Source organism: Xyrauchen texanus, chromosome 3 (assembly GCF_025860055.1).
Source record: "Xyrauchen texanus isolate HMW12.3.18 chromosome 3, RBS_HiC_50CHRs, whole genome shotgun sequence".
Classification (NCBI taxonomy): domain Eukaryota; kingdom Metazoa; phylum Chordata; class Actinopteri; order Cypriniformes; family Catostomidae; genus Xyrauchen; species Xyrauchen texanus.
Window position 1 is genome coordinate 32541784 of NC_068278.1, and position 25215 is coordinate 32566998.

At 37.4% G+C, this 25215-nt stretch overlaps 2 protein-coding genes across 5 annotated transcripts in view; one reads left to right on the forward strand and one right to left on the reverse strand.

The window, feature by feature from the left end:
• Window positions 1–1145: 1145 nt before the first annotated feature.
• yipf6 (Yip1 domain family, member 6) lies at window positions 1146–15472 on the reverse strand. The gene is made up of 7 exons (XM_052105433.1): window positions 15421–15472; window positions 13289–13417; window positions 10983–11061; window positions 10753–10795; window positions 4785–4910; window positions 4432–4589; window positions 1146–3953 (listed from the first exon to the last, which is right to left on the reverse strand). Exons 1-7 carry the CDS (start codon window positions 15451–15453, stop codon window positions 3832–3834), a joined length of 690 nt encoding a protein of 229 aa, XP_051961393.1. The 5' UTR covers window positions 15454–15472; the 3' UTR covers window positions 1146–3831.
• Window positions 15473–16894: 1422 nt separating this feature from the next.
• Window positions 16895–25215, forward strand: part of ophn1 (oligophrenin 1) — a 72989-nt gene continuing 64668 nt past the window's right edge. For 2 of the 4 annotated variants that reach the window (XM_052105401.1, XM_052105410.1), the window contains exons 1-3: window positions 16895–17394; window positions 23420–23515; window positions 24467–24528. In XM_052105401.1, coding sequence (XP_051961361.1) covers window positions 17241–17394; window positions 23420–23515; window positions 24467–24528 — 312 coding nt within the window. In that variant the 5' untranslated portion in view covers window positions 16895–17240. Of the gene's footprint in view, window positions 17395–23213; window positions 23264–23419; window positions 23516–24466; window positions 24529–25215 lie in introns of those variants that run through there. The other 2 variants (XM_052105409.1, XM_052105405.1) reach the window with 2 other exon arrangements.

Genomic DNA, 25215 nt, shown 5'->3' on the forward strand with positions numbered 1-25215 from the left:
TACAGCTCAGGTGTCTGGCACAGACTGGGGTTGGGCTGCCTTTGCTGGCCCTGGACCTTAGGATGGGATTGTTTGAGTGAATATATCAGCACTGGAGCGTCCCATCATGCCCTTAGGTGGCTTTTGAAAAGGTGTGCTTTCTGACGTTTCGTGATCTTCTGTTCTCAGAAGCATTTGAGTGTTCTGGAGTGCTTCTACAGCAGCCTAGAGCTGGACCTTAGAGCATCTGGACAACGATCATTCTTTCTGACCGCTATAGTAATTGCACTACCAAAACTTTACCGTAAGATCCAATCTTGTCATAACAGACCTCAGCACTACCCTTGTACTACTATACCTGTGATAGGACAGTTCTCTTCTGCTCTTGAGTTTCTATGAACAGGTTCAGTTTGTTATTAATAATATGGAAGGTTAACATGGGAGTCCCACCAATGAGACACTATAAAAAAAAAAAATAGCAGCTGCAGCAAAGATACTATATTAGCCCCTATGATTTTGTAAAACTGTGACATCCTGTGGTGAATGTGTCTGTTGCAAATTCATTCAGAAGAAACATATTTTATAGTGTGGGGTGTGAAGGTATGAAACTTTTCATAATGTGTAAAGGCTCCGCTGCCCTACAAATGCAAAACACCAATAAACTAGGACAAATTACTTGTATGATGCTGATAAGGGATTGCAGTACTTATAGTATCTAGTCCCTATATTATCTATACTAGTATTCCCTCATTTAACCTTTAAGTTACAGGTTGAGATCTCCAGTTACACTGTTATCATGCCCTGTTTTACTTTACTGATTTTGAAAACAGTCATTTATCAGATGCCTTCATTCAAAGCAAATTGCAGTAAATTGTTTAAAGGGAAAGCCCCACTGGACCAACCTGAAGGTTAAATGCTTTTACCACATTGGTGACATAATGGTGATGGCTCATGGATATCTCATTACAAGCACCCAACCAACAGGTTTTTCCTTTATCAGCCCAGATCTGTAACCACTGTGCCATCACCATTTCACTTCAACTCAACCCTTACCTAAAATGTATATAAAATGTTACTGCAGCTCAAATAATTTAAATTGTTATGGAGAGGTGTCATACCATGATTACATCACTCTATAATAAAATATTATAACAATATTTATTTATATAGGGCATTTCAAGACCTCAAAGTCACTTCACAAAAGAATGAGAGCAAAGAAATTAGACAGGGAGAGCAAGCAATGCAAACCAAAGGAATAAAACAAAAGTTCAAACAGAGGGTGCAAAAAAAAGAAACAGTTAAATACAAAACAATAAAAGAAAAGATGTGGAAGAGAACAGCACTAGAGAGGGTCAGGGAGATATTTAAACAAAGTGCATATAAATTAGTTTTCAATTGAGTTTTGAAGATCTAAAGAAATTAAATTTTACGGAGATGTTGTGGGAGGTTGTTCCAGAGTTTGTGAGTACTTACTTTGTTTTTCCTCTTCTAGTTCTCTGGTCTCCTCTTATTTTCTGTATATGACATCTCTAACTAAAAGCAGGCTGAGGAGTCTTAAATGCCAAGCTAAGCAAATACATCAGCCACAGATTGTAAAAGCACCCACACACATTTAATATTTAAACTATGACACAAGAAGCAATTAAGGCCACCAGGAGATTAGTTTTTTACAAAAAAAAAAAAAACTACTAGAACTATACCACAAAGGAATCAAATACACTAACAAAGAAGTAAATAATAATAATGACATTTATCTCACACACATCTTTGAACACAGACACACACACCTCAATTTCACCTTGTGGTTCAGGTGCAATGCATTGGAAATGAAAAATAAAGCCTTTTTTAGATGTAGAAGATGGAAAGTCTTTCTAATTTGAATTACTACCACACAAAGAGGAAAATGGAGAAGAGAGTGTGTGTGTGTGACAGAATTTGACTGTGAGAAAAAAGTGTGTGTGAGACAGACAGGATAAGTGGGGTTTTTTTTGGCGAGAAAGAAATATAGTAGGTAGGTATGTGGAAGAGAGAGACAGCGTACTGACTTGGTGAGAATGACAGGAGATGGATATGCAAAAGCAGCATATCTGTTCATGTGAGAAAGAGTGAGGAAATTCTTTAGAATTTTTTTTAAATGCCAGAACACTTTATTTATTGACAAATTAGGTTATCAGAGTCGACAAAAATATTTAAATCCTTTAAAAATCTATTCTACAACACCTCAAAAAAATCTAAATGTTATCTTGGTCCATGTTTGTTTCATTCGATTTAAAAAAAACCAAAAAAACATTTATAGTATTTCTACCAAATAAGTGGTCAAGTGGTGTAACCATCATGTAAAAGGTATTAAGATACTTTCCTAGCACCTTGAATACACGAGTATACACAATTTATGATTTTTTTTAAAGATTTCAAACACATTTTTCAAGGTTTAAATTTTTTTTCCAATTGTCTTTTCAGGATCTAAAGGGATCTCTGTTTTATGTTTTTTTTTTTTCTTTCTTTCGGCTACCTGCATGTTAGTTACACAAGCTGACTTTGGCTTGGACAAAGGCTTTTCAAATGTTCATATTTTATTTGATCCTGACAAAAATAGGCAGCACTTCACTGACCTTTATAGAGACAGAAACAGTGTTTCTCTCCCAAATTCAGCCTACATATTTTTAGTTTCCATGTAAAAACAGAGACGGACAGACCAATAATCTCTGCAACACTTAGAAAGTAAATATTTATTTAATTCTGGAATGTCTTAACTTACTCCAGCATAGAGGTGTCAAACTCAGTTCCTGGAGGGCCATAGCCCTGCAGAGTTTAGTTCCAGCCCTGCTCCAAAATGCCACCTTGTAATCATCAAGCACTCCTGAAGACCTTGATTAGCTGCTTCATGTGTGTTTAATTAGGGTTGGAGCTAAACTCTGCTGGACTGTGGCACTCCAGGAACCAAGTTTGACACCCCTGAATACATTTAACGAAGCTCATACATAAATCATTTAGAACAAAGAAAACACCAAAGAATAGAAACTTCAGCGCTCTCCAGGTCTATTGATCTATTGTTGTGTGCAGTGCTGTTAGGGGAGTCGACATCTTCTCTGCAAGGAAACACTTAATTGAATGTGGAGCCTGATAATATCTGAAAATTCTCTAGGAAGATTTTACAGCTCCAGAGTCTTAACAGAGCCAACATTCACACTGCTCAATCAAACACACAAGCAATTACAATCACATGTCTGTGCCTGAGTAAGCATTTCCACACCGACATAGCTTTTTGTGCACATAGCCATATCTGACACACAAAAAATTCTCCAGAAACCTTATGCGGACAGACATAATAATTGTTATACTGTATGAACTATAGATTCTATCCCATACCCCTAAACCAAACAATCACAGAAAACTGTCTGCATTTTTAAATTTTCAAAACAACTTCATTTAATGTTTTTTTTTTTTTTTAAGTGATTTAAATTATGGGAACAATAGAAATGTCCTCATAAACAACATTTATGGCATAATACCCTTGTAATTACCACCGAAACCCATACACACACACACGCGCGTAGAGTCAGCTTCCGTAGTGTGACAGATTATGAGTGGGCTGTTGTTAAATTAGTAGCACATATTAATTCATGTCCACCACTCCTTTTCTTTTGCAATTGAACGAGGAAAGGGAAGGAATGATGGTGAATCCAATTATCCCCTTACTCTCCTCTGTTTGTCCCTTTAGAAGTCTTCAAAGTGCTCCACCTCCTTTTAGTCTAGTTCAATCACTGGCCAGCTTCCAGATGGTCTCTTGGTGGTCTTAGTAAAGGGGAGGAGTTAAAGTCTGTTGAGCAATTGCCATAAGGTATATGTCTGCTAATGAGAAGGCGAAAATGTCAAAACCATCCAACCAATCACAAAGTAGAACAGGAACACAGGATATATGACCAGAGCTTTCCTATTGGCGGGTTGACTGTCTGCAAGAAATGCTGTGGAGGCTGAGGATGAAACACACACACACACAGTTATAGGTGAACTCTGATCTCAGTTTAAATCATACTGAAATCCCCAAATGAGCGAAAAAAGACAATGAGTGTCAACAAAATTCCAGTGAAGCCTGCAGAAGTTTAATCTAACTGAAGTTTACAGAAAGAAAAAGATAGATAGAAAGAGTGAGAGACAAAGAGCGAGAGAGAGAGAGAGAGAGAGAGAGAGAGAGAGAGAGAGGAATCAGTACAAGCCTACATTGCCACCTAGTGGTCACTGCAGACACTTCCTGAGGTACTTGTTGGCCAATACATTTCATCAGGTGCGCTAACACACAAAATTCTTAAAATGCCAAACATAGTTTCTATAACCATCTAACTAAATTACCTTGATTGTTCAAATAACCTGACAAATAGAAGTCATCTACATCTCAGGTTTCCTGGTCTTCTAGGATAGCTGAAAATCAAAAAGCTTTTGATTGGTCCTTACCAAACGTTGACCAGCCAAAGGATGCGGTGACAGCTATGAGACGGACAGCAAAACTGATGACGCCTGAGCCCCCCAGCAGAACAATGCGGCAAACTATCATGGCCACAGTCAGAGGAAGAATACAGTATCCCAACACACACAGACTCTGGAAAAATGATCTGTAAAAACAGAGTTAAGACAACAATGAAAAAAGGAGTATGATATGATATGGTTTGAGCCTTGGTTACAGCATCTGAAAATACACACTTTCCCACATAAGTTGATGATAATTCTTGCTGTTGAAAAATGTTCACGTTCATGTTGTTTATCAACAACCTAATTAAATGTAAAAGCAATTTGGACTGTTTACTCACATAGTTCCTCCCAAGAGTTTGGAGTTAAGTGTGATGACTACAGAACCGAACCAGATGATGACGAAGATCTCTGCAAACTGTGGCCTGCCATCTTCCTCACTGTCAGCTGATCCACCCTGTAACATTCTGGGATACACACAAATATCTCAGTGGTGCCGACTATATTAGATTCAAGGACTTCCTTTTAAAAGCGATTGCTGAGTTAAATACTGATGTTAAGCTCATTGTGAAAATCCTGAATGTCTTTAAAAACATGAAACGAGGGTCATGAAACACTAATCTACACTTTCTGAGATGTTTATAGATACAGTGAGGAAAATAAGTATTTGAACACCCTGCTATTTTGCAAGTTCTCCCACTTGGAAATCATGGAGGGGTCTGAAATTGTCATCGTAGGTGCATGTCCACTGTGAGAGACATAATCTAAAAAGAAAACTCCAAAAATCACAATGTATGATTTTTTTAACTATTTTTTGTATGATACAGCTGCAAATAAGTATTTGAACACCTGTCTATCAGCTAGAATTCTGACCCTCAAAGACCTGTTAGTCTGCCTTTAAAATGTCCACCTCCACTCCATTTATTATCCTAAATTAGATGCACCTGTTTGAGGTCGTTAGTTGCATAAAGACACCTGTCCACCCCATACAATCAGTAAGAATCCAACTACTAACATGGCCAAGACCAAAGAGCTGTCCGAAGACACTAGAGACAAAATTGTACACCTCCAGAAGGCTGGAAAGGGCTACGAGGAAATTGCCAAGCAGCTTGGTGAAAAAAGGTCCACTGTTGGAGCAATCATTAGAAAATGGAAGAAGCTAAACATGACTGTCATTCTCCCTCGGACTGGGGCTCCATGCAAGATCTCACCTCGTGGGGTCTCAATGATCCTAAGAAAGGTGAGAAATCAGCCCAGAACTACACGGGAGGAGCTGGTCAATGACCTGAAAAGAGCTGGGACCACCGTTTCCAAGGTTACTGTTGGTAATACACTAAGACGTCATGGTTTGAAATCATGCATGGCACGGAAGGTTCCCCTGCTTAAACCAGCACATGTCAAGGCCCGTCTTAAGTTTGCCAATGACCATTTGGATGATCCAGAGGAGTCATGGGAGAAAGTCATGTGGTCAGATGAGACCAAAATAGAACTTTTTGGTCATAATTCCACTAACCGTGTTTGGAGGAAGAAGAATGATGAGTACCATCCCAAGAACACCATCCCTACTGTGAAGCATGGGGGTGGTAGCATCATGCTTTGGGGGTGTTTTTCTGCACATGGGACAGGGTGACTGCACTGTATTAAGGAGAGGATGACCGGGGCCATGTATTGCGAGATTTTGGGGAACAACCTCCTTCCCTCAGTTAGAGCATTGAAGATGGGTCGAGGCTGGGTCTTCCAACATGACAATGACCCGAAGCACACAGCCAGGATAACCAAGGAGTGGCTCTGTAAGAAGCATATCAAGGTTCTGGCGTGGCCTAGCCAGTCTCCAGACCTAAACCCAATAGAGAATCTTTGGAGGGAGCTCAAACTCCGTGTTTCTCAGCGACAGCCCAGAAACCTGACTGATCTAGAGAAGATCTGTGTGGAGGAGTGGGCCAAAATCCCTCCTGCAGTGTGTGCAAACCTGGTGAAAAACTACAGGAAACGTTTGACCTCTGTAATTGCAAACAAAGGCTACTGTACCAAATATTAACACTGATTTTCTCAGGTGTTCAAATACTTATTTGCAGCTGTATCATACAAATAAATAGTTAAAAAATCATACATTGTGATTTCTGGATTTTTTTTTTTAGATTATGTTTCTCACAGTGGACATGCACCTACGATGACAATTTCAGACCCCTCCATGATTTCTAAGTGGGAGAACTTGCAAAATAGCAGGGTGTTCAAATACTTATTTTCCTCACTGTATGTATGTGTTGCACATGGTGGACGACAATTTAAGCATCTCTTCATTTTAACTTTAGGAGCAAAATGGTTATTGTAGGGATTTTTGCCTATATTTTTATCTTCCGGGTTAAAAATCAATATCGAGTCAAGATGTGAGTGTCTCATAATTATTAATGAGACTGCGTGGCCTTATCCAATGAGAAGGCACCATTTCATGATCATTCATGACACCACGTCACATCTTCCTAAAATTGGCATCACACTAGCAGACTCCAAACAATCCAATTTTGGCTGACAGTTTTGCTTAAAGATTTATGTTTAACAAATTATTATTACATTTTTGACCTTTTAGTGTAGAAGAAACCCCAGGAAAACACTTGATAGAGTCACTATGGATTAAAATGACCGTTTGTGATGATGTCTGGCACGGAGCGTGATCGCTGATGAGAAAATTCAGATCAGCATGACGTCTTGTCAGTTCTTCTGTAAAATAAGCGAATTGGTCACTTGTCGAGACCATAAGAGCCTGGCACAGCGACAGAATGATTATTTCTATCAAGTTTTATCTGCTTTTCCAGTTCTCAGAGCCAGCAGGGAGTCCTGACGGTCAAGGGATTAATGACCTCCCGCTTGCGGACGCCAATCCAACAGTGTTTCTGCAGGTTTAATGAAGCAAAATTTACGATTATTTAAGACCGTTTTTAAGATCAACTAAAGAAAATTTAAGGAATCAATGTGTGTGTGTGTTAAAAAAAAAAATGAAGGATCATAAATATTGCATTTTGTTTTTATTTAGTACTGCCCCGAAGAAGCTACTTGACATAACACATCCTCACATATATTCCATACGACAAAATAGTAACTGAATTTGCACACATGATCCTGTTAAGAAGTTTACATTCCCTTGGTTTCTAATATGTGTGTTGCTTTCTCGATGATCAATGAATGTTTGTGCAATAATTGTTCATGAATCCTTGCTTTGTCCGGAGCAGTGAAGACGTCCACTTTTCTTAAGAAAAAACCCAACTACAGTAAAATTATTTGGTTTCTCATCATCTTCTGCACATTTGAGTTCTTCCCAACATGGCTATATATGAGGTCCAGATTTTGACAATTGAGGGACTAATACACAACTATTACAAAAGGTGCAAACAATTATTGATGCCCAAGAAGGCACCATAAGGAGGTCCAAGGGGTGCAAACTTTTGAACAGGATGATTTGTGTAAATAAGTGTACATTTTATGTTATGTAGCTTTTGAAGGGCAGTACTACATAAAAATTATAATCTCTTATAGGCAATTTGTGTACATTCTGAAAGGGGTGTGAAAACAAAAGGGTTATGCAAACTTCTACACTTAACTGTATAGGCTATATAGTTTGTGAAAATATATATTTTATTTAGATTTCGTTTTTTCACGATTTAACCATATTTTAGCTTTTTTTAATGTACAAATTCCATGTAGCCTATCCTATCCATATGATGTCATATGCAAATGGAATTATGAAATTACTTCACAAAAATATATAACATTGTAACCAAAAATTCTAAATACATCCCCCACATCTGAACATTTAAGTGCTTGTACTACGTAAAAATTGCAGTGTAGCTGTCTAAATGTGACATTTACCTCTGTGCTCATATGGAAATGAACATTACAGAAAAATACTCGCTTACATATTCACGTGCTGCACGAAGAAATGGATCGGCTTCTTTCAGCTCATTGTTGACATTACACTAATTAATTAATTACACATTTTTTATTGGTGCATTTCTACTTGTGCTCAATGACAGGATGACAAAGAGTGCACAATTATAGCAAAAATCCTAATTGTCGATTATTGCTCTTGATATTGTAATCATGATTATTAATGTCGCTGGATATGAGCTGCGCTCCAGTTTCTTTTAAGCATCTTTTAAGCATTATATTTTATTGTATTTTATATTCTAATAATATTTGTTAAGGTAAGGCAAATGAAAATTATTGTAAATTGATATCTATGGTATAGAATAAATTGAATTCTTGCTAAATTAATGGTTAAATAATTAGTCCACATAGAGTAAATAATATGGCATAGTCAATATTCAAACTTATTAACAGCTGATTTGAATCGACCATGTTGCTGCGTTCAGCAAGCCCTTTGTTGGCTAGACAGGGGACCATTCATCCCGTAAGATCTTCAATGGTGATCTTGTTCATGTAAGATCATCTTTAGATAATTTGGGCCTCAGTGGTTGCACTTTGGAAATTAAAAAGTAATTTGCGATCAGAGTTTGTGTGATTCGTGAAAATGTTAAATCTACCAATACCAGCTGCATGGCAAATGGACAATGACGGTGATTCCTGAAATATGCTATTCGTGCCATATTCTTTATGTTGGATACACTTCCAAAACACACTTAGTTGTTAAGTTAAGCTGAATTATTTTATTGCTATTTTGTACAAATCAAGTTCACATTGGCCTTCTTATTAACATGACAAAACAAAACTGTTATGAATGTTTTTATAAATTGTACACAGAAATAGAGTAACGAGACTAACTCTCCCATTACAGTGACTGCTGTCACTCAATGCAGGTTTACACTGTTTGAGATCTGCATTTCGACACAAGCTCGGTGACGCTCCGAATAATGTTCTGCACTCTCACAAACGCTCTCATTAAAAACAAAGCTGTCTAATCAGCATAAAATCTCAATTATTTACACCATGTCTGTGCCTTGATTAGAACAAGATTGTTTTTGTTTTGTCGTGTTGCTCATTTGCAGTGTATTTAACATATACGTTCAAAGTGAGCGGTTCAATATGCAATGAATCCAAAATAATTACAAAGTGCATTTCGCTCTTTGTTCGACAGCTTCTTTTCAAGTGTCAGGTGATGTTTCTTCAGTATTAATTTTTGTAAGCTGCGCGAACAGAGCTAGAACATAAAGCAAGCATCTGTGCATTCAGATGGTTTAAAACTTGCGAATTAGGATCAGTTGTCAATACAGATAGGACGGAGGACTAAGCAGCTCTGATTGGCCATTGCCGTTTCATTGCTCAACGGCCATGTTAGTGATTGGTTAGAACTTCTGCAAAAGCACGTTGTAAATAGAAATCATTGACGCAACAGGAGCAGACTTAAATTGAACTCTGTAATCTTCAATTTTCACTATTACATAATCGTGGCAGCCGTAATCGCGATTAGTTTTTCAATTAATTGTGCAGCCCTAATTTTCAGTGTAGTTTCAGATGCGGTTTGGCAATGATAGTCTCAGACACAAACGCTATCGATTCATCCATCCATCCTTAATGACAGTGTGTTTACCATTCTATGGACTTTATATTTGTGAATCAACATTGTGGAATAAGTCTCAAAAGTTATTAAAAATGCAAAAGTTACATTCACATTCTTCTGACATCATCATAAAACTGAATGTGGTTAAGTTTCACACTCTAAAATCTGATGTAGTGCTTACACCACTTTGCACATGTTAATATTGTTAGAATCAGCATTACATTTTTACTGCACAAATCCTCCTTGTTCTCTGCTGCTCTGTAACTGGAATGGTGAGGTTAATGTACATTGTGTCTAAAATAGGTAAAAAAAAGTTGATATCTGACAGGATGTCTTGGTTTCATTACTTCAAAAATGTTTAAAAGATGTATAAATGTATAATCAAATGGAGTTTAATACAAGGTTGAATGAGGCAATTGGAATTTTATTAGCATTTTTGCATCAGTTCTGGGAATATATAAAGCTTTATTTCTTGCGATACAGTGATGCGAGGAGAGAAATGGTTAAATAAATGTTCTGCTAATGTGACGGGAGCTGGTTAAGAAACCACCCCAGCACTGCATTTGAGGATATAACTCAAGAGACTGCAGACTGAGTAGACAAATCAGTTAGGAAAACATCATAAATAATTTCTGTGTTCATTATATTGTGAATCATTGGAAAACAGACCATACAGAAGAGGAAAGAAGCATTATTGGAGACAAATGTATAATAAAGTAATAGCCGCAAATTCATAACGTAAGTAGCTTTACCCTGCGGTGTTGAAAAAGGGGGTTTCATGACCCTTTAATACTCACAAAGCCAGGGTGACACAGAGGAGGAGAGGTCCCCACAAGTCCCCTAAAAAGTGGAGAACACATACAAACTCCAATTTAGATGGGTTTCAAAATGACAGTTGTAAATGAGCTTGTGGCACTTATGACTAATATGCAATTATAAATGAGTATAAATAAATTTCAACATGCTCTGTAATCTGTGATTATTACTAAGTTATTTATGATTGATGAAGTACGGATGTAGTACTCACAATCTCTGAGTAACGCAGAACTTTTCTTGGGGTACATAACATGAACAAACTTCTGCCCAACGGCTTTCAAATCCCTCAGCTGAGACCCAGAAACAACAGAGAGAGAGTAAGAACAATGTTTAAACTCAAACAGCACTACTGTTAACTACATAGCTTTAAGACCAAGTAAATATGTTAGACTATGAACATGGGGCTTGTCATAATATTTCTGAAAGTCCTTAAAACCATACTGGTCTTTTATAATGGTTAAATGTTATGGGTTTTTAATGGCAGATACCACTGTTAATGTCTATCTTGTAGGTACGTGACCGATATGAAATTTCTGGGCCAACACAGATATTAAAAAAATGTAAGCTTTAATTTTTTTATCTTTTAACCTGGAGCTGCTAACGAATTAATTAAAAACTACTCATTTGAAAAACAGGTGTCATTTAAAAGTTTGTAAACTCTTAACTGCTGCTATTTATGGTTCACCATGAACCAGAAATGTGCCTATATTGCAGATGTATGCTGATTTTAATAAAAAAATCATTGACAATACACTTGCATAAATTGTGCCACTCATTTATATGAGTCTTTACAGTAATCCTGATGAATCGCTTATAGACAGAATAATGAACTTGCAGAGATGTAGCAATCCATTAAACCAAAATGAGACAATTAACAGCATATAACGAAAATTAAACAAAACACACAAGCCTCTAGTCTAGTCTAGTCTCTGTACACATGGTGTAATATTTATGCAAGCACTGGTTTGTGTGTCATGTATGTGCGTAATGAGGACACGTCTAATTCAAAGATGCTTATTAAAGCGCTCATCTGTAGCAGTTTCATTGTAGAAACTATGAAAGGTGGTCACAATCATAATGTAAATAGGCAAACCATCATAAACATCGAATATCGATTGAGTTATACCTTTAGAAAAGTCTCAACTCGTAAAATACAACAAGTACATTAGTTTCAGTCACAAACTAGCGTTTTAGCCATCAAGTCGCTCTGTGAGGATTACTTAAAAGTTTTATGCACCATGCTGCATTGTGTTTTGGCTTGTTTTAATTGTGAGCCTTTGCTATAAGTAACAATCATTTTGGAGCTGGTTTTAATCGCGAGCATCTGCTGTAAGTACAACGTGCCATTTCCCATATTCTGTTTATGTTTCATGAAATAATAAGCAAAAGTGATTTACACCAATTACATACAAACATGTTTTTGTTGTGTTTTTTTTTCATGAAACAACCAGAAAACGGCATGTTCTAACTTACAGCAGATGCTCGCAATTAAAACCAGCTCCAAAATGATGTAACAAGGTTGAAATAATTCTCAGAGAGACACAAGGCTAGATTGCAACACCAGTCTGGCTCTAACTGACACACACTGCTGCTTGAGGCTGCCCGAGTCTCTGACTGAAGGAAAGAAGCTGCAGGCAATCAGAGACTCTTAGCTGCAAGCAAATAAACTAAGAAATTATTGGCGAAAATATTGGCGGTAATTCCATTATCGTGTAATAATATTTTTATTTTCCTAGTTATCGGCCAATAATATATTGGCTGCTGATATATTGTGCATCCCTACTATCTATTATATAACAGTATGTATAAACATGTATACACATACCAAAATGTTATGGAAAAATAAAAACATTTATTAGAATTAAATTTAAGGAAAAGATGAAAGACAGAAGATTAACATTTACTTTACACAATATTTTCTCGAAATTCACTTAAATATATTTCAAAACAGAAAATATGCATCATCCATTGACAAGATACATATTTAATAGATATTAAAAGCCACATAATGAAAACCTAAGATTTCCATAAACTTTACAAAACCCACTGTTGTTGATAATCTTTCACAAGGCTCAGACTGGCAGCAAAAATAAAATGTTGGCCTATCAAACATAAATCTGTTCAGTTGTTTGAAGTCCGAAACACATGACATCTGATTTTAACAAACATGATATAAAAAAAATGTGTGTGTTGCTTGAAATTGTCTTTTTCGCTCTTTCACCATATAATTCACTATATAGTGAACAGTAATTGGGTGAACAAGGGAGCTGTTTTGGATTCAGCATAAAGTATGCATAAAAGGGTAAAATAGAGTTATGCACCGCGTGAGTTTATCATTAAGTTTCTCCACTTCCGGCCACATTACTATGGTAACCAATATAGATACCCTGGATATTGACTACACTCTGTTTGAACAAACAGATCTGATTTCATCACTTGGCAAATTATATGGGCAAACAGTCTTTCCTAAAGAGCCTGGCCAATATATTGATCTGCTATGTAATGAAGTTAATTTACAATTGTGTCTTTCACTGGCTCATCCAAAGTCGAGAGATCATCATCTGCATTCTGTGAGCCCACTGGCACCGATATGTCCCCCTCCACTAGGATGTCCTCGGAGATTGAGATGTCAGACAAACCTGCGAACTGTAACATGAGAAAATATGGTTTAAAAATCACACTTATAACTATCTGGACAATCAAAACATTTGCATGTACTTCAGATGTCAGGGAATTGTTTCTGCCCACAATATGCCACTGTATAATATGTTTCAGAATTGTGCATAGTGATATTAGATGTTTGTCACACACATTAAAGTACTACCATGCAGTAAATGGGGATTTAGAATTGATGTCCTAGTCATTTCACATCCACTGAATTCCCTCAGATAAACAGAGACAAATCACATTGTGACAGTGATCTGAAGGCAACACCAGAGACCAATTTCAGGACATACACCGGCAGCCAAAAACAGATTTTGTTCTTATGGAAAGAAATTGGTACATTTATTCACCAAAGTGGCATTCAACTGATCACAATGTATAGCCAGGACATTAAAAATGTGAACAATTACTATTACAATTAGATTTTTTTTTAAACTACTTCAAAGTGTACTTCAAAAAATTATCCACGCGCAGCAATGACAGCTTTGTAGATCCTTGACATCCTAGCTGTCAGTTTGGCAGATGCTTCCTGTAGCACTTGCCATATATGTGGCTGTCTTGTTGGGCACTTCTCCTTACAGTCTAGCCGATCCCACAAGCTCAATGGGGTTAAGATCCATAACACTTTTCCAATTATCTGTTGTCCAATGTCTGCGTTTCGTTTCTTTTTGTTTTTCTGTTTCAAAAGTGGCTCTTTCTTTGCAATTCTTCCCATAAGGCCTTCACCCCTGAGTCTTATCTTTACCTTTTGACATTAAACTGGTGTTTAGCAGGTAGAACTCAATGAAGCTGTCAGCTGAGGACATATGAGGCATCGATTTCTCAAACTAGAGACTCTGATGTACTTATCCTCTTTTTAGTTGTACATCTGGCCTTCCACATCTCATTCTGAACAGTGCTCTGTCCTTGTTAGAGCCAGTTGTCCTTTGTCTTTGAAGATTGTAGGTAGTACACCTTTGCTTGAAATTGCCAAAAAACTGAAGATTTCATACATTGTATAGCCTTCATTCCTCAAAACAATGATTGACTGAAGAGTTTCTAGAGAAAGCAGTTTCTCTTTTGAAAATTTTGACCTAATATTGAATATTGATATGCCAGTATATTGCATAGTGTGGCAACTCAAAAACAAACACAAATTCAACGTTAACAAACAAAATAGCCTTCAACTGTGTTTGATACAACGGTTTGATATAAAGTGATTTTCTAGTAACAAATTAGCAATTTAGCATGAGTAACCCAAGGAAACGGTGTTGGAGTGATGATGGCTGCTGGAAATGGGGCCTGTCTAGATTGGATAAAAAATGAATTTTTCAAATAGTGATGGTGCTATTTTTTACTTCAGTAATGTCCTGACTATACTTTGTGATCAGATGAACACCACTTTAACGAATTAAAGTACCAATTTCCTTCAGAAGATATATCTGTATCAAATGTATATCACTGTTGGAAATTACATTTACGCAATGAAGTAATGTCATAAACGCATTATGTAAAAATATTGTCTGATAAAAATCTAGCATGTATATTCTGTGAGATATGTAACAGTTTAAAATGATTGCCCTATCAAAGTAAATATCTCCACATTTTAAAACTGACAAAAGATAGCGCGTGTCAGCAGTTTCAACTTGCATATGTTCCACTAGCATTGTTTACATAGTTTGCTAGCATTGCGCTGTCGAAGGCGTACTCCTTTTTTACACAGAAAATGTATCAATACAGACATTTGACCGTTTAAAACTTCATTTGAGGGAGCTAATGCTCCGGAATATGTTCTGATGAGCTGAGAAACGACCACCTGCCTGCTTCACAGTACAAACTTAACAGATAGAGCAGCAGAGCTTTAGTGACAGATTTACACCTTCACAAGAATCTACGCCATAAACACATGGTCGCTTCTCATACAGATAAAAACACAGACACGGTGGGAAAAGATGACAGTGTGTTTAAAAATGTTAAACTGTTTAAAAGCGTGTTTTGTCTCTTACCAAAGGCTTGTTGAACTCATCTACTCCCGCCATCTTTACACGGATACAGATACGTCATCGGATGTCTGACGTCAAAAACGCCAACAGGCCACAAAACATAATATAATAATATCTTTTTTCACACTCCGGATTTTGGAACGCGGAAGTAAACGTTTGCAGGGTAAACTTCGTCAGTGGTGAATGGGAGAAACCGCAAATATTATTTTCACTTACCCATTTATTTCGTTGAGTTGGACTCAAACTGCAGCCCTGTCTCACTCCTCGCCCTTGAGTGAAAAATAATGTTATTTTATTGACAATTTTAACTGCGCACCTGTTGTATGAATACATGGATTTGATAGTGTCGTACATTTTACCCCCAATGCCGGATTTTAGAATTTTATAATATAGACCATCATGCCAAATGGAATTCTCTCTCTCTCTCTCTCTCTCTCTCTCTCTCTCTCTCTCTCTCTCTCTCTCTCTCTCTCTCTCATATATATATATATCAGTGGTGGCATCGCTGTTGAAATGTAACTTTGAGGTTCGTAAAACTCCAATAAAATTAAGTAATTTTCATAGAAAGGTTCTACTCCCCTGGTTGCTCGTTTATAAACATCATTTTTCACCTAATAAAAGTATAATTTGGAATAACATGCATATAACTTTTAAACACAAAACTTAAAAAAAATGTGCTTGGGTGTACAAATTCATATTTCTGAAAAATGCATATTTATTTATTTATATGGACAAAGATTACAACCAAGCATGGTCATTCGTGTTAATTTCTGTTTAATTATAGATTAATAGAATTGGAAAATTATGTTCAGTTATTTCTTGGATTGAAAAATAGTAAAGAAAAACACATTAGGACTCTATTAGAAGCTTTTAAGTTATGTGATTCTGTTCAGAATCAGTGTGTCATAGAAATAGAACAAGCATGAAGGGAGTATTAAATTAGGTGATTCTAGTGGCCCGGATGTTGTCTTTGATTGGTCTAGCACGCTGTTTACAAATACCTCTCCAGTTTAAATTATAAATCTTACAATTTCAAAACAAATGCTATTAAAAAATGAGCAGTGTCATTATTTCACTGTAGCTACTTGTTTAGAACGCTGCTTAAAACAAACGTTAAAACTGTTGTCACCTGGTAGCAGTTGCTTTTCTCAGCGCAGATCAGAATGGACCAAGCGCAGACTATCATGGTGACTCGATGAAGCTTTTTAATTAATAATTTTTGAGACGGAAATCTGTTTCGTATTGTAAGAAATACTCCCTTAAATTAATATATTTGAGAAATTATACTTTCTAGTGTAAATTAGTCAGCAGTAAGACAAAAAATCTCCCTGAGATTTGAATGTAACTCAATAAAGGATTTGGCTTTGTGAGCCCCCATGCGCCCCCTGGAGGAAGAAAACGACGTGTCCCCTAGGAAACGGTTAATAACATTTGCCGCCCAGTGATGTGGGAGTACTCAGTATGTGGCCCTGCCCGCGATTGTTAGTCACTCCGCTCCCATAACAAGGAAAAGTGTAGAAACAACAATACTTTCTTTATCAGTACCTTTAAGCTTTAATTTGTCATTCCGCATACTCGACAGCAGTACTAGCCTGTATAGCAAGACCGCGCGCGTGCACAAGGTACGACTGGAGCGCAGGAATATTTTTTTTGCAATTGCATATCATCCAATGTGTCAGATATGGGGAACTTGATCGAAACCGATTAATCGGATTCAATTGAACTAATACTGCCGAGTGATCAAAAGGCACGCCTGTCGTTGTTTGTGTACTTTACTGATAACAAAAGCCAGTTCTTTACACTGATCGATCAGAGGTGATATAATGGGGCATCCTCCGCTCGAGTTCAGCGACTGCTACTCCGACAGTCCTGATTTCAGAGAGAGATTAAAATGCTACGAAAACGAGCTGGAAAGAACTAGCAAGTTCCTCAAGGATGTGATCAAGGACGGGAATAGTGTGATCAACACGATTAAAGGTAAACATTGTCTTTTACAGCCCGCAGGGAATGTGGATGGAAGTCTCTGCCTTTGCCAACCCGACCAGATGAACCAGTGAAGACCTGCACATTCATTAGAGCATTGTTTTGTTTAGTTTTTTCCAACGAAATGGAAAAAACGTATTCGTAAGACCGTATTCGTAAGACTTTTTGGCATAAGCTTTCACTTGCAGGTCCGTGGATGTTTTTAAAGGGTATTATAAATTGTAAAGGGGAGTGAAGTGGCAGAAGGTACGTGGCTCTTTGGATGATCATCATCTCAGAGATGCTGGCAAGCACTTTTAGGAGACAGTCAGGGACGGGATGGGTTCTCATACCCAGCATTTATTTATAGCATGCAACTTTTGTCTTCTAGATTAGTCGAATGAAAGTGAATGGGAAAGTTTAGACATAAAAACCTGTTTCAGCTAGTGGAGACGGAGAAGGATGCAGCCTCTTCTACCCCATTCTGCTCCCTCTTTGCTTAGCTTATTTCTGAAGTATTTTGATTGAGCACAGTCCTGCTCAAGCATTATTGTTCATTTGAGGCAATTCATTGAGGGGAAGAACTGTCACGGCAAACTGTGCACTTTTAAATGACTTAGGACAACATCTTGTGCTTAATGACGAGAAGCTGAACTGAGATTAGCCTAATGTAATGTTTTTGTAATTATTGATTTAGACTTTACAGTAATTATAGTAGTGTAATTCTGCTTCCCAGTGTTAGTGTTCACTATCAGTGTTAGCCCAGATTGCACACGTGTCTCTGAGATGTCTGTTTTAGATCTTTTCATCTGGAAAGCATCACAATCTAATTAACATCTGCTAAACATCTTAAAAAGATCAGATTTAAATCTTCTGAATGTCTTATTGACTTCTGAGACATACTTATTGATGTACGTCTTATGACGTATTGCAGATGAGCCAACAATGTAAAAAAAAAAGTTATTCCAATAGTGGCTTTTCATTGCAATTCTTCCCATAAGGCCTGCACCCCTGAGTCTTTACTGTTGTACATGAAACTGGTGTTGAGTGGGTAGAATTCAATGAAGCTGTCAGCTGAGGACATGTAAGGAGTTGTTCTCAAACTAGAGACTCTGATGTACTTAGCCTCTTGTTTAGTTGTACGTCTGGCCTAACACGTATCTTTCTGTCCTTGTTAGAGTCAGTTGTCCTTTGACTTTGAAGATTGTTGTGTACACCTTTGTATGAAATCTTCAGTTTTTGGCAGTTTCAAGCATTGTATTGTATTCATTCCTCAAAAAAACGAGTTTCTAGAAAAAGCTGTTTCTCTTTTGCCATTTTTTGCCAAATATTGTCCTTAAGACATGCCAGTCCATTGCATACTGTGGCAACACAAAAACAAACATAAGTACAATGTTAAGCTTCATTTAACGAACCAAATAGCTTTCAGCTGTATTTGATATAATGGCAAGCGATTTTCTATTACCAAATTAGCAATTTTGCTTGATTACTCAAGGATAAGGTGTTGGAGTGATGGCTGCTGGAAATGGGACCTGTCTAGATTTGATCAAAAAGGACTTTTTTCAAATAGTGATGGTGCTGAATGTCTAATTGACTTCTGAGACATACTTATTGACATACATCTTATGACATATTTCAGATGAACAAACAATGTAAAAAAAAAACAAAAACATCTTCCAGATTTATACATCAAATATACATACGGGTGAGGTACATGTGCTATCAGGCAGAATATTTCCTGACTAAGCTCAGTATTCTTATAATTCAAAGGTTAAGTTTATATAAATTAGTTGACAACTGGTCCTCCATCAGCATTAATTTGATGATTCAGCTTTAATTTATCTCCTAGATGAAGGCTTCTCATGCTTCCTTTCTTAATTTCAAGGGAAGTCATTATAGCATCAGTTTAAAAAAAAAACAACTTGTAGGCTGAGGGAAGATGATAGCTTCTAATTTCACTGACCACAAACCCGCTCTATGCCTCAGAGTGCAATACAGCAAAAGTGGAATTCTGAGCCATTATACAGTAGATTTATTTATGGAACTGTGTAGATCATGTGCACAGACTGTCTGTAATTGGATGACTGCAATCTGTGCTCAGATCAGGGCTGGACTGGCAATCTGGCATACCGGTCATTTTCCCGGTGGGCCGACACACTTTGGGGCCGATCAGGTGCGGACTGGCGAGCTGGAGAAACGTGGAAGCCTGTTGGTCGGCCGCAAAACATGTTGAATGGGCCGCATTATTCAAAAGTGAGCCTCCGTGTTATGCAGAATGGACCATAAAATGGTGACGTGATATGCAGAAAAGGACAGCAAATTACTGAATTACCCCAAGTGGTCCAGTGCCATCGCCCGGCATCACTGAGGACCGCTGTGCTGCTGGCTGAGGACCAACTGGCGGCATGCTTTTTTCTCTCTCTCTCTCTTTCTTTTCTCTGTCTCTCTCGCTCCTCTCTCTCCCGATCTCTCCCACTCTCTCTTTCTCTCTCCCCTCTCCCTCCCCTCATCCTCCTCATGTTCCCAGTAGTAAAGTAGTTCCCATGTAGTAAATCAGGCCGGATGGCTGAATCGGTTGATGGGGGTACGGTTGGCTTTCCCAATGCAGAATGCATGCGATCGTCGGTTGCATACATCTCTCTCTCTCTCTCTAACTGCCGTCTCTGGCTCCTCTTTATCCTTGTCCTGGCTGATTGAGGTAAATCAGCACCAGGCATCCATCCTTACCGCCCGGCCATGCCCTCCTCTTCACAGTCAAATAGACAGCGAGATCTGGCAATGACACCCGAAGGAGTCAATGGTAAACAGTTGAATGAATGCAAATGAGCTCACAATACAGAATTGTCTGAAAACTGGTTGTCTTACTGTTCGGCACGTTCTGAAGTCATATGACTCGACTGAGTGGTTTTAAAATGCCTACTTCCTGTGTGTGTTGTTTTGCACTTTTTGAGGAATATTGTGGTTATTGGGGGAAATGAAGCTTAAAACACAGGAAGTTGAGCATTTCCTTTTCTTCAACGATGAGGAACCTCTTTGAAGATCGATTGCTCCTATTATGACCAAACAGAGCTTCATAGCTTTAAGGGATAGTTCACACAGAAGTGAAAAATTCTGTTATCATGTTCTCACCGTCACATTGTTTCAAACATGTATTGCTTTCTATCTTTTGTGGAACACAAAATGAGATGTTAGGCTGAATAACAACTAATCATAATTCACTTTTGTTGTATGGACATATACTCAGGTCTCAACAATGAGTTTTGGGCCAGTTGATGAAACTGCCACTTGCCAATTTGGGATGTAGAACGCATCTATTGCGATCTTTGAGATGTGCTGCGATCTTCCTTTAGTGCAATTAACTGTCACAGGACATTTGTAGCCAGTGAGAGAACTACTGGCATTATCACACAGCAGTCACAGCATTATTATCATCATAACACAAGTGAGGTTTTGGAGAACTCGTGACACATTAAAAGAAACAAATCTGCTGCTAAAACTTGTTTCCTCCATGTGTTTATTACTTTTATTAAAAACATGCCCAACAAAATAACAAAAGTTGACATAGTATAACGACTCTCATGAGCCGACAGACTTTTGCGAGGTTACAGTGGGAAACTCTTGAGGGAAAACACAATGATAAAATTCCTTCGTCTGTCACCATATTACCGGTTTCTGCCACAAGTCACAATCCGATGGAGCCTTAGGCCTGAAAACATCCGGGTAATTGTATTATTATTCATTTTAATTTTATCGGTACTTGCTTTCTTAAGTATTGGGGAAAATCTGGCACATATAAAAATATATTTGTAGTGGGACCAGTGCAAATGTTGGCACTTGGCAGGGCAAGTAAAAATCTGAACTGTTGGCCCAAACAGGCCAGCAGAAAAAAGCATTACTGTTAGCCTTACTGATACTATCTAATAACCCAATTGTGGTATACGGAAGAAAGAAAGTCATACATGGTTGGAACAATATGAGGGTGAGTATATGATGACACAATTTTTTTTTGGGTGAACTATCCCTTGACACATATGTGTTGTCCAATAAAGAAAGTGAGCTTGCTGTTGAGGCTGCTATGAGTATAGACAGAGGATACTTTCATTCCACAGTTGTGTTTTATATATTCTATAAGATCCACAGATCACAACATGTTTTTCTGTCTTCCCTGAATTCAAACAATTATATATTCGGTCATGTGTTCAGTCAGAGTGCACTGACCTGTTCTTCAGCCATGTCTGGTTCTCTTGTACCTGGACGTGGATCTGGGCTTCAGCTGTGGTTAGTAGTTTATAACCTGCATGCTGTGACTCACATTCAATCACCTGTTACATCAGTCCCATCCAAACACTGCAAGAGTAACATGACTCTGTCACTGTCTTAAAGTGTTCTATGTGTGTTTGTGAGAGGGCCAAACAGGGCGGGTTTTGTGGTCTGGTTTGGAGAGTGTAGTCTGTATTGCCAGCTCCTCATGCTCTAGACAAACACACTCTTTGTGCCTTTTGCATCAGAGGGGATACAATCATTTAAGCCTTCTCATCTGTTAGCAAAGCTTACTTCACCGAGCCAGCAGGCCTACAGCACAGAGCACAGTCAGAGAGTTAGAGATAGAAAAATGGCTGCCCTTCTCACATGGCTTTTGGAAAGGAGCTTTAAGTTAGGTTAAGACACTTTTACAGTAACTAAATAGACTTTTTTCTTTTTGGCCCTCATGTTAAGCTCTAAAAATTCAAATTTTACAAGTACAAAGTAAAAATTTTGTCAGAATGTTTATATGTAGAATATTAGCATGGCAGTAGCCTAATATTTAAGGATATGGGATAATAAAATAAAGGTTGTGGTTGAACAATATGTTTGTCCTTGACCAATGTCAATATTAATATAAATTTAATGAATGCACATTATATATATATATATATATATATATATATATATATATATATATATGTATATACATACATATCTATATACATTCTTATTTTTTTTTTTTTTTTTTTTACAATTATTACACTTATTTTTATTTTTATAATTTTAACCAGAAAATTGCTAGTAAAAATACTAAAGGGAGATAAGCTTTTTATTTGTTAGGTTTATTGGTGTTCTAGAATGTGTATTTTCTCCACTTTGGAATTTATTTTTCCAGTGTTGCTCCAGGGAGAATGTCCCAGCAATTAGTCTACTGTAAAAAGCTTTGGATGTCAAATGTGTGATAAATTACAAGTAACCGAGAAGCACACTCTGAGCCTTACACAGTTATCTGTCTTGCAGTGTGTGTGTCTGTTTTGGCAGTGAACCTGTGTAGAGTTTAAAACATTATTTCATCCTCACTGAGCTTAACAACATCTGAATTCACTTAGTAATAAAGCTACTTTTCAGGGGGGGTCTGAGTAGCTCAGCGAGTATTGACGCTAACTACCACCCCTGGAGTCGCGATTTCGAATCCAGGGTGTGCTGAGTGACTCCAGCCAAGTCTCCTAAGCAACCAAATTGGCCCGGTTGATAGGGAGGGTAGAGTCACATGGGGTAACCTCCTCATGGTCACGAATAGTGTTTCTCGCTCTCAATGGGGCGCATGGTAATTTGTGCATGGATCCACTCCACATGCTGGGAGTCTCCACGGTGTCATGCATAATGAGCCACGTGATACAATGCACGGATTGACATTCTCAGAAGTGGAGGCAACTGAGTCTTGTCCTCCACAACCTAGTAACCATACCACCATGAGGACCAACTAAGTAGTGGGAATTGGGCATTCCAAATTGGGGAAAAAAATGATAAATAATAAAACAAAGCTTCTTTTCTTATTTTCCAGAGGTTCAGTAATTAATAGCTGCATATACTCAATATGTGTGAAGAGTGTTTCATATGGGCTGGATTTGAAACTTGGGTAGGTTGAAGCTGCTAGCTTCTGAAGCCTGTATATTGCATCAGTAAATGGTTTTCCATTGATGTTCATTCATAAGTAGCCATTTATTCTGGCCAAATAACAAAACCAAACAAGGATTTTTTTATATTCTCTTTATGGTTTTGGTGTTGCCTACAGATTACTCGCTGGCAGTGCAGAAGTTCTCTCAGACCCTTCAGTCGTTCCAGTTTGATTTCATCGGTGACACTCTGACTGACGATGAGATGAACATCGGTGAGTCTCCAGCTCATCACTGACAGGTCTGGGCAGCGTTTCCCAAAAGCATCTTAAGCCTTAGTAGATTGTGGAAACCATTGGCGTCACTGGTCTATATGATCAACTTAAGCTTGCGATACTTTTGGGAAACGCTGCCCTGATTGGTCTGCATATTGTCAGGTTTTAACCTGATTGGAGCTCATTTGGGTGTAATTTCATTTATTTATTTAAGAACTTATTGTTGTTTTATAAATAACTATTTGTATGTTTAAGTATCTGATAACCAATATGTATAATTTTTTTTAGCAATTTCATTTTTGCTTTTTGATACAATAATAACAAAAAAATGATTACACTACAACAATAAAAACATTAAATGCATAATGAATATTGTATTGTTATTGAAAATAATATAATTGATAATACCACAATAATTTGATTATTATGCCTTTTATATTCATGCACAGCTATTTTAATAACTGTTAAGCATGAAAGGCTAAATGTTTTCATTTGAGCATGATCGGTTATTACGAAAAAGGTGAGTATTACGTTAAATAAGTAAGTTTCTCTGCTGTAACACCATTGTTTCCTGTTAAACGCACAGTATGTAATGTCATTGTTGAATGCTGTTTTTTAAACAAACATTATACCATTTATCAATAGACCTAAGATTAAAGAACCGTTAACTGATAAATAAGTCAAAACATTTCTAATATCGGTAAAAATATTGGTCAAGCTGATAATCTGTCTATTTTTTATCATTTTGTGGTGGACATGATTCCACTTTTGTTCTTCTGATTATGTGTGTAGATGTTTTGAGCATGCATTCATGTATTAGTGTTTGAATGTCCTTGTGTTCAATACATCCATATTTATGTCTGCCTGTGGCAGCAGTTTTGCATATGTTTGACTACATTTGTGTGTTTGGTTTGTATGTTTTCACATAACCACATGCTTTTACCTTTACAGCTGAGTCATTTCGAGAGTTTGCTGGTCTGCTGCAGGACGTGGAAGAGGGCCGGATGATGCTGGTTGGTCAATTCTTTCCTTGCCCTTAAAAATAAAAAATCATAATCTAAGATAAATGTGAACAGCACATGTATTACATACAGATACTGTATGAAGATCATTAACAATCTGCAGAATAGACCACACTGCTGAGGGCCAATTAAACATGGTTTAGTTAAACACAGTTATAAAACACAGTTATAGAGTTTGAGCTGACAAACTAAGTGTTGAACTGGTGTAGCTTTAAAGGTGTCATGAATTGGATTTTTATTTTATTTTATAATGTTCTTTAAGGTACACTTATAATGTTAGTGTGATCTTTTCATTAAAAGTAGTCATAATTTAGGAAAAATTGGTAATTTTCTATCCAATTTTTGTGCCTTTGATTCAAATGCTCCATTTTGTGGGGCTTGTGTTTAAATGACTTCAGTGTAAATGCCCCCACCAATACACGCGTGTGTGGTTGTTTTGGAAACTTAGTATGGTTAAAAAAATGAAAACCGGAGGAATTCATCCATACATGTTTGAGCCACAGTCTGATCCCGAATTTAAATAAAATGAACCCCCTCTACAAACACCACGGATACTGCAGTCTGTGACAGTGTGGTAAATAGGCTAATCACTGTAGTTTACTTTTCTTTTTGTGTAATAGGTATTTACTTTTATTGTTGTTTAAACCAAGACGTGACACAATGGTGTGTATCTTGTTA